The 19419-nt window shown below is 34.6% G+C and overlaps 1 protein-coding gene across 1 annotated transcript in view; it reads right to left on the bottom strand.

The window, feature by feature from the left end:
• The window catches only part of FSTL5 (follistatin like 5), a 494569-nt gene that overhangs the window by 243634 nt on the left and 231516 nt on the right, over positions 1 to 19419 (bottom strand). The window contains exon 4 of the mRNA XM_090288197.1: positions 12314 to 12510. Within this exon, the coding sequence (XP_090144323.1) occupies positions 12314 to 12510 (197 nt within the window). The remainder of the gene's footprint in view (positions 1 to 12313; positions 12511 to 19419) is intronic.

Below are 19419 nucleotides of genomic sequence, written 5' to 3'. Positions count from 1 at the left end.
TGCTATTTTTATGCATGCCCTAGAAAACTCATGGTCTGGCTAGTGACCATACTAAAGACCCTGTTCTTCTATACTGAGCCATGTCCATGTACAGGAAAAAAGTGATGCATTCCGTCACTCATCAATATTTTAAATACATGTTTTCCTCATTGATTCCATTTTTGGTCAATGTAGCTTAGTTAAAACATGATCTCTCATAAATTCTTCTCTCCTATAAGTTCCCTGATGGAACTTTGGTACAGCCTGGGGTGTTTCTCATTACGGAGGTACTGTTCCGTGCTTTCAATAGCATGGAAAAATTGCCTTAGATATCCAGAGTTGATAGCCTTAAAGTCTTGAGTGTTTGACTATGGGGAAGAAAGCATGATAGAAAATCTAAGTAGATTTCTTTCCCCTGGATATAGTAATACATTTAGCATTTTTTTGGCACGCTTGTAGGGCTTTGATAATTCCCTGAACCTCTTTCATTTTCTGTCTGGCACAGGTTTCAAAACTTCCCACTCTTGGCTCCTCACAACAAAGAGGTACTTACTTTTGAACTAGTAATTCATGGCAGGACTAGAGTCATTGAATATTTTATCATTTAGTATCTATGATGAAACTTCAGTCTAGTAGGCCACTTATAATGTTATGTTTTCTATTGTAGACTATTGAAGACATTTCCTGAACTTACCAGGGTTTTGGTGAACTTGTTAAGACTAGAAAAATTAATTTTTTAAATACTTTTGTTTAATCCTGACTAAAATATTAGAGTCATTGTGACTAGACAGAAATATCAGCAGAATGAATGTCTTCAAGGGAGCTCAGACACACAGACTTTTTAAGAGGGGATAGATTTGACATCAGCATAATAGAACTGTCCAAGTTGCATGTGGACTTGTAGTAACTCAAAGATGATTTGATATTTTGGTACTATATTCTTTTTGTTCCAAGACAGAAAATTAAAACAAAATAAAATAAAACAAAACAAAACCTGTTTCTCCCCAAAACAAGCTATTCTCCTTAGTATTATTTTATATTCATGTATTACATCATCCATTTAACAAATCATTTTTGACTGTCGACTCTATGACAGATTGTCATAGGTCCAGAAAACAGTCAACAGAAAGACATACAAAAGTCCCTCCCATGTGAAACTTACATTCCAGTGAAGGAGTAGCAAAGAAATAAACAAGTTAAACACAGAGTATGTCAGATAATGATAAGTAATCTAAAAATAAATAAAATTGGAAAGAGAAACAGAACATGTTAGAAGTGGATATAGAAAACTGTCTCCTTGTTATAGAAATGTGTGAGCATTAGATTTACGGAGATATGGCATGCCTTGGAAATCCAAGACTATTATACTGACACTTATAAAAGGTATAATATACATGAAATTGATTTTGATGGTCTCATGGTAGGTCATGCCGATGAGACTATGGGTGAAGAGATATAAGAGGATGGAGGAGTAGAACCTGCCAGTGCTATGTTCTTTTCTTTGCCTTCCTTGGTGGAGACAGGAGAGCCTGGCAACTGTGAATTCATGAACAAACATATCGTTCATATGTTCAAGTTATCTGATCTTTTTCTCAGACAAACCATTTTTCTCAAGCTAATTATGACCATATCAAAGTCTCAATGACCTTACTATAATCAGAGCTCAGGAATCCTTGATTTTAAGGAAAGTTGATCACATTTGTGAAGTTAAGAAGAGACAGAGAAAATCATTCGTCTACATGGCAAATGTGTCGATTACATCAAAGCCTAATAGAAAATAAAAATATTCCTTTGGTAGGAATACCCATCTCTAGGCATTAGCTTTAAGCTTCCCCTTCATACTTAATATGGGTCAGTCCCTCTACTACTTAGTCTGAACACGTTCCTGTGTACTTTCGCCCTTCATTTCTCATCTTCCTCTTGCCCTCCCTCTTTCTTTCCCTTCTCTTTGCAAGAAATATGCCAGGAACTGTGCTGGGGCTGGAAATAAATCAGTAAATAAGAACGACACCATCTCTGCCTCCATGCAGGTAATATGCTAGAGAGGATGGGTGGGTATATGCAATCAAAAAATTAAATAAACAAAATGATTAATTGTCAACAGTGCTCCAAAAATAAACAAGATGAAAGGACAGGGTAATAATTAGTATTATAATTGTTTAATCATATGTAACTGATGCCACACTACAATAGGTATATTAAAAAAAGGATTAAATGAAAATAATTAAAATTAACATGTTAGAAAGCATTACAAAATAATATAGGGATAATATTAATTCTTTTAAAATGACCATCTGAAGAGATAACATTATTAAACCTCTGGTGAAAAGAAAAGTATCATATTTTTAAAGCCTTCTACATGGCTCATAGGGGTTCTCAGAGTAAGTATGCCAAAATTTAAAATACACCTTGACATTCTAATGGAAAGATACAAATAATATGTTTATACTTAAAAAAATAATTATAATTTTTCAGTTGTCTCTTTTATATTATGAACAGCATTTTAAAACATATTTGAAACTAGTAATGTTATCTATAGCAGTTAGCTATGTATTAACAAAGGAAGAGGGCAAATGAAATCAAACATTAAGACTGACTAAGAAGTGGAGGCTTTGCGATCACCCCGGGCGGGTATGGGGTGGAGGGAGAACCAGGGAGGGGAGGAAATTCCTCTGCTGGGGCGCAGGCACGGTAGAAGCCAAGACTGTGAGAGGGAAGCCCTTCTAAGCGAATGGGCAGCAGGAGCCAGATGAAGACAAAGAACAGAGGCATGCACAGTAGGAGCCCAAATAGTGATGGTAAAGGGGAGGAGTGTAGCCTGGGAGAAGGATTGAATAAGATAAGGTCAAGAAACGCAGAAGATCCAGGAAAAAGTCTGGATAGGGTGAGTCACCACATAGCCCCAGAAAGATCCTGGAAAGAGATTGGATAGTAAGAAAGCTTACTCTCTCCCAAGCCTAGGGAAATATAACCAAAGCGTAACAAGGGCAGGAGTTTCTAGTGCTCCGTAGCATTAGCGCAGGCCTGGGTGTCACAGCCCTGCAGGTCCAAGCACAGCACCGACAGCGGGCCAGAGGGGAACGAGACTAACAGAGACTACAACAGACTCCTCAAGCTTCCGATGCTGACGTTGGGCTAATGGCCTAGAATTTCTGGGCCCTGGCCCTTCTCTGGGGCTAGGTGGGCCCAAGTGTAGGCCTGCAGCCCTAAGGGCTGGACTTTTTCCACAGCAAGACGGAGCTCAGCCACCTGATTGTGGGCGAGGCGATGTGGCAGCCTCTTCACAGTCATATGCCCTGCCCGCTCTTCCGCTAAATCTTGCCACTGTTTCTCAAATCCGCCTACATGTGAGTCACCCAAGCTCATTTCCTGCGACTTAGCAATAAACTATTTCCAGATCAGTCTACCTCTGGCAACAGTTACTTATGTTTCCAGATACACACGAAAGTACTGGTTTTTAATTATAACACTGAGTTGCACCAAAATCAACAATTACCTTTCTCTAAGTGCTAATTGTTGCTGTTATCATTACTCTGAAATCTTCAGCACTTGAAAAGAAATTCCCAGTATTACTAGGATCTATCTGCTGGCATTGCCAATGCCTTTCTAAATCAAACATCTGGTTTCTTTGCCCTTACTTCGAATACCTGATAGGTTTATGGGCTTTTAAAATGTTAAAGGGCATTAATTACCAAAGCATTTTCTGGAAGTTCTCACTTATCATTCTTCTTTATCCATAAAAGTGCTTAGGTATTTGTACTTAATTATCCCCACTAAAATAGCATTTTATCTGAAACAAAACAATTCTTACCAATCTCAGAGTGTTAAATAAATATGCTGACTAGACATTAGAACCTCTAAAAATCTTTTAAAATGTAATAGACTTTATAAACTTGAAATAAAGATTAAGTGCCCATTCCCTATATAACATTTTTAATAATTTTTAAAGAAAATTGTTAGGTACAAAAGTTGCAAAATCACCTTTTCCATGCCCATACTGTTGGCTTAAAAATATCTAGTCTTATTTATTCCTACTTTTAATTTAATTTTGTAAACGTATTCACATACGGTAGTCATTGAGCAAATGGCTTTTTAAGTCAAATATGTATAATATAATAATCTAAATCCCGTGAACAAGTAGTTCTTTTTATTATTTTATTAAGGAGTTGGCATATATGCACAGTAGGGAAATATTTCATTCTAATACGCATTCTTATTGTGAATCGGCTAATTAAGATGACAAAATCTAAATGAAGAAAAACTAAATCAATATACTCAATACAGATGCTTATTTAAACTCAGAATCATGATAGAATGACTTTGCTTACTTAAATTCTACAAGTGTTATTTTAGGAAATTGGAAGAGACCTAAGGAGATTTTCCAAGCTGTTAGTGTCATTCCTCCTCCAGAACCCTATATTAGCTGCTTTTAAATTAATTAAATAAGAGGTCATTAGGCTGAGGAAGCTCTAATGCAGAAGTGCTTACATAAGTAAACCATACTCTGAGCCTATAAATGCCTCAAGGTTACTAAATCAAAACCTAATGAAAACCAATCACAAACAGCCTTTGGTTTAAACTACAGCAAATCAATAATTCCCCCCCCCCCTTTTTTTTTCTATAAAAGTTTTTCCTCAACTCCTCTCTGTGGAGTGCTTCTAACCATTTCCAGTTTGGTTGCCCATTTTGAACGAATTTTTGTTCAAATAAACTCTTAAACTTTTAATATGCCTCAGTTTCTCTCCAAATAGTGCCAACAAACTCAAGGGGGCTTTTGCAGCAAATAATGTTAAACTGTGTATCCTCTTTTACCTTGAGGATTAAGTATATTGGACCACAGTGCAAGAAATGGTTGCTCATTTTCCTCAAAGAACAATGTGGACAAATTTCTTTGTGCTTCATACCCTGGCTAATCTCTGAGACCCTATGAAATCCAAGTCTCCTCCTATGATTGTGCACATTTCCCAGTCTGACCCAATTTCTATTCCTTTCCAACTCAGACTCACCCAAGTGCCCTCTGGGAATACTGCACTCTGATCAGGAAATTCCTTTTTGCTTCCCATTTCTTATAAAAACATGTTCTTTGCCATAATGACTTTTTAAAAATCTGGCTGTCCCTTAAGAAAAGAATGTGCCCAATAATTTTCACAACTGGAAGATTATTTTCTTCTTAGATCCATTTAATCCAAGTGCAAAAATGGTAAACAGCTATATGCATCCCTATTGGCACTTCTTCATTATTTCCTCATTGCAACCCAGGCTTCACCAGATGGATAGATAGGATCTACTCTTTGAATCTCAGATACATGATTCTCTGCTATTCTCACCTCATAATTCGTGAATGGATAAGCTCCTGATTCACAATATTTCTGTCCACTTTTACTTACTCTTTCAATATTTCCAGTAACTTCAATATCCATGTGAATAAATGATGCAGAAGAGTTCTATGCTTCCTTTCATAATGAACGATCATTAACCTTTTCTCTTCCAATGACCTTTTCCTACAAGCCAGCCTGCCAGAAGGAATATGTCCACACCTTAGGTCACATCATCCTAAAATCTTGATTTCAGGCCTGTTTTAGAAATATTATATGCTCTTAAGACCACAAATGCACTATTATGGAGCTGAGTGCCTGAGCACACTGGTCATATATACAACACCTAGGGGAGAAACCAGAATGCCCTGGTCAAGTTTGTGACCATATTTAAAAAAAAGAAAATTATTTCTATGTCTGTTAAGACTTGCAATGAGCTATTATTCCATGAAACTTACATTGAAAAGTTCAACCAATTTAGAATATATTGTTACAAGAACAATTTCCTCTGAAGCAGGTGTTACTAAAGCTCGGAGTTTGCAGTAGACCAAAAGAGAGTACTGAATTCTTACTGTTGGAGAATACGATTTAAGAGGGATGCAGAGGGAGGTCCAGAAAGGATAAATAAACCTCAGATACAAATTTAGATTTAGAAAGTAGAACTAAGGTAGAACACCAAACAAGCAAGTTTTCACACCTTATCAGAATGGTCCTCAGGAAAAGCCAGAGCATTTGGTTTTGCCTTTAACACACAGAGTTGGTTACTGGCAGAGATGGATTCATTTCAACGTCTGCATTTTGAATGGGATCTATACAATATGGCACAGATTCAAGAAAAGATAAAGGGCTTCCTAGAACTAAATAAAATGTCCATCGACCTATTTTCAGTAAAGAGAGCATAGACATTTCAAAACAAAAGTGCTCTAAAAACTTTTAAAATATGATTGAAATCTCCTCTTTGTCACACAGTAGTTAAGAAACTTATATGGGAGTGGAGACAATGATAATCTGCTCTATTCCTGTACAAAAACAAGTTTGATATCCCACTCTACTAGCCAACTCTACATCCTTCGGGGAAGCAGAAATTCTCACCCAAGGTGTAAAAGTGGGCCTGATACATACTTGAGGAAAGTGAGACCTATGGGGTTTTACTGTGCTTTATGGGTATAAAAAACATGGTGAGGACAGAGGCTGGGAATTTCTGCTAGTCTCTAGGTCTGAAGATGTGTTTCCCCCTCAGGGAAGAATGTGACAGACATTGGTTTCAGATATTCTATAACTTGCCATTAGTTTTTAATAAAGGTAAAAATGTTGGTAATTGTGAAATGTGATATCTTTGGTTATGCAAATTGAGGAGAAAAATGTACATTTGAACCACATTGTTTTAAATAATAAGGAATTCGGAGCTCCTGTAGATAAAATGGAAGGATTGAAGCTGAGAGATAAACTTGGGGACACATCCATGGCATAGGAAATGCAAGGTGCACCATGGACCACTTTGAGGGAAGGGAAAGGTGTATAAGGGCTTCACTGAAACAATTTTAATTTGTGATTCATGCACTATGTGATGTAAACCCAGCCTCTGTCTCCCTACACATCTGCAGTGAACTCCACATTGCTTTCTGCAAATGAATATTGTGTGTGTGTGTGTGTGTGTGTGTGTGTGTGTGTTTATAACACAAAGAGAAGTGGAAAGGAGACAACAGACAACAGATATTACTATATCCAACAGATATTACATTTTAATATAATAATAGCATCATTACTATTACTACTAATGTTACTTAGCTCAGTTACTATAATATTTTTATTTCTTGTAGCTTAATTTTGTGGGCAAGAAAAAACTGCATTAAAGTATTTGACATCTTGATATATAGATATATTTTAGTGTAATATATATCATTTCAAAATAAAATATATATATATGATTCTTTTTTATGTTCACTTCAATTTAACATTGTATCTGTAAAATCACAGACACTATATACTATGGAGACAAATGTCCAACACCACAGGTTGCAGAACAGCAATATTTACCTGTCTCTAGGATACAATTTGGGGTTTAACAATACTCATGCTAGCTTATGAGACAAGTAGATGAGTACTTCAAATGACATGAGCAAAATAAATAACATCTTATCATTTATTTTTTCTAGTTTCTTGGAATAACCAAAATCATTTCTCTTCTTTTGCAAGACATTATTTTCATTGTAAAACATGCTATCAAAACTCCTTTCATGTTTAATAATGCGTATATAGATTTTTGGGTCATAATGACTGCTAACTAATGATATTTGATTTGGTCTCACCTACCATCCTATTCTAAGCATTAAAAAAATGCAAAGGCTGAGCATGGTGGAAATATTGATTAATTGCTCATCCACTAATCCAAGCAGAGCCCTGGCTGGTTTGGCTCAGTGGATTGAGCGTCGGCCTGCGAGCTAAGTGTCGCTGGTTCGATCTTCCAGTCAGGGCACATCAGAGAAGGAAAACTCTGACTCCAAAAAACCTCCGCTGCCTTGCGGCATACCTCTTCAGGGGAAAGGCTAAGGGAGTAAACCCCGACAGAAAATCCGGAGCCGGAGTCCCTAAGGCGGTTTGACGTTGTAGTCAACACCGCCAACTCCTGCGGCGCACCTGAAGCCAAGCTGTATTGACTCCGTCTTTCCCTTGGACCCTTCAGCTGCGAAGAGAGGGGGGGTCTGCTGCATGGGCAACAGCAGACCCTCCATATCACCCTGCCCAGGCTCTGTAGCTTCAGCTTCACTGGAGAGGACACTCCAGCGTCATTGCAAGATGTCGATTCAACACGGGAGGAGACAGATACCGTGTCACTCCCGAGTCGGACTGCACAGCCATTCTCGGCGGTGCAGATAGACTCTTAAGAAGCTAGCTACACCATCGTCTCTCGAGACGGACGGCTGCCTCCAACTCCAATCCAAGCATATGTGCACTCTTTATTTTCATTATCATCATCGCATCCTCACAAATATTACCTTTGAAAATATAATTGTGGCTAAAAATTACATCATGATTTCTCTGTGCTAGTCATGGTTCTAAGAACCTTACATATTATAAATCATATAAATATCACCTCAAATTTATGTACTAGGTACTATTATCATTGCCAGTCTATAGAAAAACAACAACAAAAACTAAGCCATAGAGTTAAGTAAATTGCTAAAAGCTAGTAAATATGTGATTTGAACATAAGCTTTATAATCAAAATTCCATAACCATAAGAAAAATCATTTAAAAAAAATAACCAAGACCTTCGTTAATTTAAGGTCACTCAGTCCTTTGCTATTTCAACATTCTCTTTTGACCTTTTAAAGTGCATATCCCACCTTAATCTTTGTTCATTTCTCTTCTGTTACCACCTGTTTAAACTCTTCCAGATCCTCAATTATCAATGACAAATCTAACAGTGTTCAAACATCAATTTCATCAACTTAATAAAACATGAGTCTTTTGAAAGTACAAAATTTTAGTTTGTGACAAATTTGTATTTTATTGCTGGAGTTTTCCAACATACAAAAATCAGCCTCAGACTGGAAGACTAATTCTACATTATAGACAGTCACTTTAAACTAGACTGGTAAAGAGGTGATTGGACTAAATCTATTCCTGTAACTGACTGGTATATATTAGCAAATATTTTCTTGCTATGACAAGTTGTTAACCCTGATACTAAAGATGCTACCCCCTTTTATCTACTGCTTTTTATTATGTCTTTTACCTCTCAGCTAGTCAGGCCTCTAGGTTCTAATTTACTTGAAAAACTGCAAGAGCAACTCTAGAATATATATTCATTATGTCGAGTAAGAATAGAATGTGTATAATCAGCTTTCATGCTGTATTTATAAAACCTCAAAGCCAAATCATGTTCTTTAATTTTTACTTGTCACTGGCAGTACCTTGGGTTACATGTTACATTTTCTGCAAATAATAGGTTGTAAAATATTAACAGCCACCATTATGAGCCTTTCCTTCTTACTCTTAAATTATTTGCAAATTTTTTATTAAATTATGATATATGTTTCCAAGTTTATGAATAAAGTGTGTATGCATTATTGGTTATAACACAACATGTAGGTTCCTAAAAAGCACTTGTAACCTAAAAATACACACGTCAAAAACAATAACTGTGCTCTAAATAGCTAGAAATTTATTTTATCTCCTCCAGGGTGCCTGTTATAAACTTCTGCTCTTTTCATAGTTGATTGCTGATGGAAGAAATAGTAACATTTCCACTATATAATTTCAGGAGGAAAGAGTGGAATGTATAAAGAAGGGAGCCAGTAAACATTATTTTCCCAGATCCTTCTTTGCGTGTACCTCATAGATAGCCAAGATATCAATGGACTTCAGGAGAGAATTATTGCTCTTACATCATAACTTTCATATGAACTGGAAGGACACTTTTCAGACATAAAGCAAATTCCAGTCAAAGGTAAAAAAATGAAAGTAAATTTGTAGCAGATAAACTTTATTACTGGTTGAATTGTGTCCTTCCAAAAGATATTTTAAAGTCCTAACCTCCAGTACCTCAGAATGTGACCTTTTATGAAATAGTGTTGTTAAAGATGTAATTAGGTAGCTTAAGATGAGCCCATGCCAGAGTAGAGTGCACATTTTCCAATATTACTGGTGTCCTTTTTTTTTTTTTTTTACATCCTCACCTGAGAATATTTTTTTCATTGCTTTGAGAGAAAGAGAGAGACATCAGTTGGTTGCCTCTCATACATACCCAACCAACTGGAGACCGAACCTGCAACTTAGCTATGAACCTTGATGGGATTTGAACCCATGACCTTTCAGTCTACTGGTAGATGCTACAACTGAGCCACACTGGCCAGAGCTACCTGGTATCATTTTAAGAAGAGGCACGTTGATGAGAAGACAGACAGAGAAGAAATGTGACATCGGAGGCAGAGGGATGTATGTACAAGCCAAGGAATGCCTGGTGTTGGCCAGAAGCTAACAGAGACAAGGAAAAATTCTCCCCTTAAGGTTTCAGAAGGAGCATGGTCCTGTCTACACCTCGGATTTGGACTTCAAGAGACTGAGAGAGAATTTGTTTTAGCCACCCAGTTTGCGGTATTTTGTTATGGCAACCCTGGAAAACTAATACAAATGTGAATTCAGCAGAAACTTCAAACATGTAGAAGTGAAGGGCTGCCATTGCCATTCCACGATGATTAGCAACTCCCCCTTTGGATTTAGATGCACGTATTACGATAGTACCTAGATTTAGTCAGATCATGTTTTGTACCCATCAAATGACTGCAGTGGTGTAAGCGTTAATAAAAACTAAAAATATTATAAAAATAAAAAGTAAGAAGTAAAACAAAAATAAAAGCACAATATATTCAAATATGTCAAACACACATAGTTCAAGGTGATTATGTTTACATTCTGAATTAATTTTAGTGTAATTAACTATTCATTTCTTATATTACTATAAATATAATATTCCAGAGCTTCATTCCTGAAAAATAAATCATAAAATATATAACAACAAAGATACCCTAATTAAATGTTCTATATTTACCCTAAAAGTTCAGAATTCAGTTGCTTAAATCCTAATACCTGGGACTTAGTAACTACTCAATAAATGTAGGCTGAATTGAAGAGATAATGAAAATGATATATATTTTAATTAACTAAAATGGCAAGAACTATAGTCAATTTGCTCACACAGTCACTTTAATATGAAGTCTCTAAACTAAGTTACACTGTTCTAAAGCTTAGAAATACTTGCATGATAGGAGTGATATTCTATAATGTCAGATTTTTAAAAAAATAAGCCATAAAAGTTACCATAAAATATGAATGGTATAATGTTATGGAAATAGACTATTGATTTTTTTGAAAACTAAATTAACTGCTATTCACAGCAGCAAAATACACCTCAAGATACACTGTAAGGATAAGTCAGCAAAATTCCTTAGTGCTATCAACATTTTCCTACTCATTCTAGATAGGTTTTTTTCTTCTAATAATTCCTGAAACCTGTACATATTTCTGGAAAAATTATATGTTCCTTATTTTACATTTCCAATACTATCCAGAACTACTTTAGATTATTTAACCTGGCTATCACATTTACTTCAACTTGTCTGTCTGTCTCAGGGACACACACATACAAATATTTCTATTTTTCCAGATGGCTCACATAAACAGCTTTTGTTCATTAATTTATTATCTTTAATAACAAGTTTTTTTATATGTATAATTTAGAGACAATTTTCAAAGAAATGAAATTTAATAATGGGGACTTAATATTAAATAAAATTTAAATATATTATAATTGATTCTTGGTTATTGAAAAAGTACTGGAATATGTCCACAATTTATTATCACCTTAAATAATTTATTTACATTATGTTATAGAAGTGCTCAATTGCTGGTCAACAGTTTCCTTGAACACTAAATAAACAAGATTTATAGAAGATTAAGCATTACAAAGGCTCAAGAACATACCTGAAGATATCTTATAAATGCAATAAAATAAAGAACTGGTAATTCCTTTATGTATTTAATGTATAGACACCTGTCAAATGTCTCTTATTTAAAACTGTAAAATATGGTACATTTACACAATGGATTACTATGTAGCAGAAAGAAAGAAGGAACTCCTGCCATTTGCGACAACATGGATGGAACTAGAGAGAATTACGCTTAGTGAAATAAGCCAGGCAAAGAAAGCAAAATACCATATGATCAACGGGGAGGGATATGATTGTGGGAGAAGGGGTGGGATGGGTGGGGGGAGCAATGGGGGAAAAAGTGGGACAACTGTAATTGAAAAACCAAAAAATAAAAGAAAGAAAAAAATAAATAAATACAACTGTAAAACATGACATAAAGTCACTTTAAAAATATTGTATGCCTACATTCTCAAATAATATAGATTAAATATACATTTTATTAATATAAAGTAAGTTCAAATAAAAGTAAATAATTTTGTATATGTTACATTTAAATAAGCTTCTTAATTTAATCATTAATCATACCTGAGTTAGTTCATTGATATCTATAAGTCCATTACTGTCGGCATCGAAATATTTAAACATTTGATCCACCAACAACTTCTTCCGAGGTAGGTCATCATCATTCGGGTTTTCATTTTCTTGGGTAATGTATTTTTGATTTTGCAAATCTAAAAGCATGCTTTTCAACTTGCTGTATTCAGTGGCCTTGCAGTTATCTCCTGTAACAAAAGAACTAAGTTAGTTATTTCCAAAGCAACATTATTGAAAATAAGTCATTTATTTTATTAATGTTTACAAGCTGATATCTTGTAGATATACTTTGTACATAATTTTTATGTTTCTACGTTGCATATTTTACAATTTGTGCAAGGAAAAAATAGACTATTTTTTATGGCAGGAAAGAACATTTTCATCAAATCTAATAACAGTATATTTACTGTGTATTTCCTCTATGCCAAAGTTATTGGTTCTACAAGGAACATAGAAATACATGATAGCTCTAATTGGCTCCAGTGCTTAAATACATTATCTTAGTTTTAATCATCAGAATACATCTCTATATTGATAGTCTCACAGATTTTTGTTTTGTTTTTTTAATTTTATTTATTTACCCTTAGAGCGAAGGGAAGGGAGGAAGAGAGAGAGAGAGAAACATCAACATGTAAGAGAAACATCAATGGGTTCCTTCTTCCACTCCCCCAATCTGGAACCCAGCCCACAACTCAGACATGTGCCCTGACCTGGAATCGAACTGGTGACCCTTCGGTCCCCAGAACAATGCCGAACCCACCGAGCCACACCAGGTCTGGTTTCACAGATTTTAAAATAAGTCACAGGAAGATGAAATGGCTTGCTTAAGGCAAAAGGTTAGGGTGTGCTGAATTTTGCACTTAAACGTATATATATGGCTCCAAAATACTATAGCATATTTTTATTTAGTAGCATTATTTTTCAATATTTGGGGTTTTTTTTGAAGAAGTTTAGTGTGTGTGTATTTATATTTTTTATTAATTCCATTTATAAGGGCACTAAGCCCAAACCTGTATTCTTCTGAAAGTCTTTACTTATTTTCCTGGTATCGTTTATCTCTCTTTTTAGAGCACTCCATTTATAACATGATATACATTTGTATAGTATATCTTAAAGTTTTAACTTTTCAAATTTTATCTCCACAAATAAAGTATAAGTTTATTAAAGTAACAATGCATTACATGATTTCCATATCTCCCATATAATAACCATCAGAATAGTGTGAACATCACGGTTAATGAAAATAATTGCTTGGCTTAATGTCTTCAAAAATAATTCCAATTGTTCTAAAATCTTTACATGATTATTTTACAAAGGATTTTAATTACAATGGATTCATGTAGTGATGTTTTTATAAATAGTGCATTGAAATGACCTGCATACCATTAAGAGTAAATGTGATATAAATATAGTACAGAAAATACAGTGCCTAATATAATTTATCAATAAAAAAGTTTTTATATATATATATATATATATATATATATATTTTAGGGAAAAAGCTAACTTTATAAACATGGTCAATTTTAACAATTAGAATTTGACAGAATCTATAATTTTAAAAGAAGATTTCTAAAGAATTTTAAATATATGTCCAAGAAGCCTGGGTTGAAAAGCAGTATTTGAAGTTTCATTCTCTTTTAAGACAAGACAGAAAACAATCTCTGCTAGAGAGATGAGAGACTATCTTATTTTTCAAAGACAGTGAAATGAATCCTGTTGTTCATCAATTTTCTGGTTTAGCAATTCTGTCAAGATTTTTTTTACGACAAAATATAAGCTTTGTGCTGCAGATTAAGTTAATTTTGTAGTATTCTGTTCTCAGTAAAGAACAATAAGAAGAATATAATTTTATAATATCAAAGAAATCACTAACAAAAGAGAGAAGTAATAAAATTCAGAGTAATAGGTAGCAATTTTGGTTTCCATGAAAGCAGCAGAAAGGAGCCTTCAAATATGTCCTTGTAGGTATGTGTGTATATGCATGTGTGTGTATGTGTGTGTGTGTGTGTGTGTGTGTGTGCATGTGTGCCCATGTGGATGTGCTTCAGGAAGAGAGAGAAATGTGTGAAGAAAAAATGAGAAAAAGGATGACAGAATATTCCAATAGCCCCACTTGGAATTTCTGTACGTATTTGACCTTGGATCTGTATGTCTTTTCATTTGACTGACAGGGAGAGGAGCGGGAACTGACCTGTGATCATAGACAATGAGGAGATCAGAATGTTGATGAGAGGTGGATGGAAAAGAGAATTTCAATGCTGAAAACATTTTAGCTAACACTTAAAAATAAGGGAAGGAGATAGAGGTTGGGGTGTTGCACTCTAATTTTAGTCTGATTAAATAATGTGATGATCATGATGCTCTCTATTAATATTTTTGTTTCCAAATTGTACGTGTCCTAAATCCAACCACTGAGCAATTGCTGGCAATGCAGAGAAAATAAAATCTTTGAAGTTAAAGCATACATATTCTCTGGAAATGTATAATATACATTAATAAAATTATGTAAAACTTTAATTTACATATTTAATAAAAATATTTCACATATTTTAAAGTAACAAATAGGTCCATCTCTTATTAATAATAAATTATATGTAATGCAGGCTTCCTATGTACAAGGAACTTTGTACCCATAAATCACTTAACTCTCACAACAATCCAAAAAGACAATATAATTATAACCATTTTACAGATGACGAGCCAAGGAACAGAAATTATATAACTTGTTCAAAGTTACAGAGTTAGAAAGAAACAATGATTTTTACACACAGGCTGTATATCTTTCCTATAATTTATTCTCTACTTCTCTTATCTTCAGAATTGAGTTTTAAAATCAACTTATACTTAGATTCAGTAAGTTTGTCCAAGGATTATTTGTAAAGTGAAATAAATATAAACTCAGGGCAATATTGTGGTTTAAATTACAGGTATAGACAGCAGAACTCGAAACAAACAAAAAAAGTAGTATCTGAGAAGCAGGAAAACTTTAAGAAAGTACTGAAGATGAGGAAGCTAAAGGGAAAAGAACTTTTAAAGAAAGAGGGTATGATAAAGCGTCAATTGTTTCAGAACAGAAGTAAGATAAACAGTAAAACATGCCCATTCTATTGCTTAAATCAGAGGTAATTCATGACTTTAAAGGACAATTTTAGTGGACAAATAGAGCAGAATTCATACCAAGTGGTTTAAGGTGTAAAAACAAAGTGAGGATTTGGAAATAATAAATAGTTCTTACCCTTTCAATAAGTTTCAATGTGAAAGAAAAAGAAGCAGCATTATTAATGAAGAAGATATTTAGATAGCATGGCCTCAGCCAAGAATAACATCAGGCAAGAAGGTAAGAAATTTTTGTTTGTTTATTAGCGTGCTTCGCTAGGATTCCTTTCTCAACACTTAATCAACTGGCTGTCGGAGGTTGGTGTAGTTAAGGGAAAGAAAGGCTTTCCCGATTCACTTCGTGCCTCAGGAGACCAGGAAGAAATCTGCTCTGCTGACCCCGTCCTGACCACTAAGAACAAGACAAAAAAGGTCTCCCTGTAGTAGCATCTGCACCATCTTTCTTCCTATGACACTGCTCTGTGCTGACTCTCAACTCAGAGTCATTCTATAAAGGGAGTTAAAATCCATGTGGCCTTTCGAGGCCTGGATATATGCAGAAACTCTGACATTCAAATGACTCCAACCTGTGCAGATAGCAGTCCCTCTCCAAGTCTCCATGAGAATGAGGATAATTGCATTTTATATATCTGATAGTACAACCATCAGTTTTGAGGATATAAGTGCTCAAAAGTATAGATTATGTCAATTATGCTTACTATTATGTTTTTCAAAGGCTATAATTTATTTCCATCTTTTTGAAATCGCACTTTTATCCTTCCCTCCCATCCATCAGTAAAAAGTACCATTTCCCTTTAACACAAAAGTATTTAAATCTAAGTATATAATACCATTTTTCTCTTTTTAACATTTGTAGTTAGAATTTGATTAATTTTATTCTTATATAAGCTGAAATCTTATATATTCAAAGAATAAAAATTAAATGCTTTTATTTTAGTGTCAACCCTATTCATTATTAGAATGTATATTGAAACTATTTTTTCTTCAAACCATCCCATAATTGCTAAATGAATTCTTTTACATACTTTTTTCCTCCTACATACTTTTATAAAAATACTTTGTATTTATAGCAAAGTAGTATGTCTACTTTAGTGAGTTTAGATGAATCAAATTCAACATAGAAAACTACTAGATTCATATTAAGTTGTAGATTGTTAAACTATGTGTTTGAAGCAATTAAAATTATCTTCTTTAAAAGTAATCTGAACAGAATTGAAACAAAATTTAACTGAAACATTTATTTTTAAAAAATATTCTATTTAGTTATTTTAGAGAGACGGGAAGGGAGGGAGGAAGGGAGGGAGAAAGAGAGGGAGAGAAACATCACTGTGTGGTTGCCTTTTGCTCATCCCCAACTGGGAGCTGGCCCACAACCCAGGCGTGTGCCCTGACTGGGAATTGAACTGGTAAACCTTTGGTTCATAGGCCAGTACTCAACCCACTGAGCCACACCAGCTAGAGATTGTAAATTGTTTCTTGTTACATGAACTTTACTTAAATGTTCTTATTAAAAAGTATTTTACAGTTATATGTAAAATTAATGTACATCTACTATGTTTCAGATATTATTCTAATTCTGGGAATTTACTAGTACGAACACACATACAGATACCACTTTTAAACTCCTTTGGGTAAATACTAAGGAGCAGAATTGCTGGCGTGTGTGGTGAGACTATGGTTTGTTTTGTATAAAACAGCTGCAGTGTCTTCCACTGCATCGTTGTGTGTTCCCATCAGTCATGTATGAGAGTTCCTGTTGCTCCTCATCCTCACCCCCATTTGATGTTGTCAGTGTTCTAGGTTCCACCATTCTAATACGTGTACAGGGATAACTCACTTATGTTTTATAGGACATTTTTTTAAGTCAGTACATGAGTATATTTTACAAGAGATATTTCCCTCCCTTACTCTCCTTTTGTTTATTCTATGATAAATAAAAGCTATACTTCTTGGACTTTTAAAATGATTAAGATTTTTCCACAAATCAAGTCCCAAATTTTTCTTTGTTTCCATGAGACCATTTAGGAATGATGTGAAGTGTCATTAAAATAAAATAGAATTTCCGGTCACACCTTTCATAGGGGTCTATTTAGTCTCTAAACCTGGCAGAATTCCAAATGGGTGGAGTTGTGATAGCGACCTGGTCTTGAATCAAATATTGAGCCAGCCGGAGTGCTGTCTGTACTTCAGGGTGCCATGACCACGTAGGAACAGGAATCAATCAGTAACTTTGGGTGTACTCGTTCCAGAATGTTTCCCCTAAATGTATACTATGAATGAGAAAAATGTGAAATATGAAAACACCACCTTCTAAGTTGAATATTATTGACTAACAGTGACACCGTTTCCTGTTACCCATGTCTTTGGTGTTTTTATCTATCAGATATTTCTTTTTCTCTAATGAAACAGTTATTAAAAAGCGGTATTGTCATGTTACTTTAATCATGAGTTTAAACATTAGTGGCTAATCTCTTTACATTAGTTATGAAACACCATGATAAAGTAATGCACAGAATGGTATGAAAATCGAACGCTCCTGAGAAAGGTCCTTGTTGGAATTCGTAACAGAGAGCTTATTGAAAGTACAATACAAAAACGATACCCGGTACAAAACCATGAAGGCGTCAGCTGCGCGGTGCACAGAGGCACTCGGCCAAGGCACTAAGGGAGGCTGAACAGCATGTGCACCTCGCTTTTCCAGCCAGGCTCCCTAAAGTAGGTTGTGCTCATCAAGCAGTGCTTGCTTCCCTCCGCAAAGAGTGGTATTCCCCAGTGCTTTCTTCTTTCCACAAAGACAATATTTGCTCACAAAGTTTTGTACCCAGGGTTGTGTCCTCTCTGGTGAGTACCTGTCTTAATTCATGAGAAGGTCCAGTAGTCTAAGGACGCTTTTAGAAGCGAATGAACAAATGTTACCAATTAAAAGAAAAAAAAGACTCGGTTTTCTAAAATACACTAAGATTAAAATAACATAGTTACTTGAAAAGTCTTTTGAATCCAATCAATCAAAATGTTGGGTCTTCGGGAAATAATAAAGCATTGATATTTTTGTTTAATGCATGTCTAGTGTATTTAAATCAGATACTTGGAAATTTCTGACAGCTGACTGATTATTAGTGGCTCTATTTCTTCCAGCAAGAATTTGTTCTGTGTGTTTAGTAGGGTCATGGTACAAAAAAGCAGGAAGCATTACATTTCACTCAAATTATTTAAATGTCCATACACATAACACAGTTATTATAAATTGGGCACTGCAGCATTCTGGGAACTGCTTAATACTATTCAGTATGGCACTTAATTTTCCTAGAATAGTGTGTTTATGTTATTTTGCTTTTAATCAGGTAAAACACTACTTTTTACCACGCTGGCGCTATTAGCCATTCTTGCATGAAAATGATGAGTCCTCTCCAAAATTAGGAACTGAAAATAATATTTGGCCAAACAATCAATCCATTCTGATGTCCTAACTTCAATTATAAAGTACATGGAACACTATTAGGAAAAAATGGTTTTAAAACAAAAGGAGAATTCTGTTTTATAAGTACTGTGTTTATTAAAGGATTTCAAATAGATTTTTAATAAAGGCAATGCTCTCAAGAATAGGAAATTACTTCTCTCATAAATAGCAAAGCTTATTTGTTGCTTCATTAATAAGGCACTTTTGAAGGATTTTCTATAAGAAATGTTTCAATTACAAGACTGCCAGAAATAGTTTAGTTGAATTAAACACATAAAAACAGCCCAAAAACATGTTAAGGTGAGATAAACATGTTAAGGTAAGATTTCAATTTCATTTTGACCCTTGATTGCTATGTTCATCCTACCTTATCAAGTACTAAAGTCTCCAAGAAAATATTTTCATTATGTAATATTTTACATTATGTAAAGCATAACATAATCAAAGTGAAAGCTAAAGCGTATATATATATATGTATGTGTATGTGTGTGTGTATATATATGTGCATATATATATATAT

Source organism: Furipterus horrens, unplaced genomic scaffold (genome assembly GCF_987537825.1).
Source record: "Furipterus horrens unplaced genomic scaffold, mFurHor1.1.pri manual_scaffold_10, whole genome shotgun sequence".
In the NCBI taxonomy this organism is placed as follows: domain Eukaryota; kingdom Metazoa; phylum Chordata; class Mammalia; order Chiroptera; family Furipteridae; genus Furipterus; species Furipterus horrens.
This window is presented reverse-complemented; position numbering and strand designations above follow the sequence as displayed.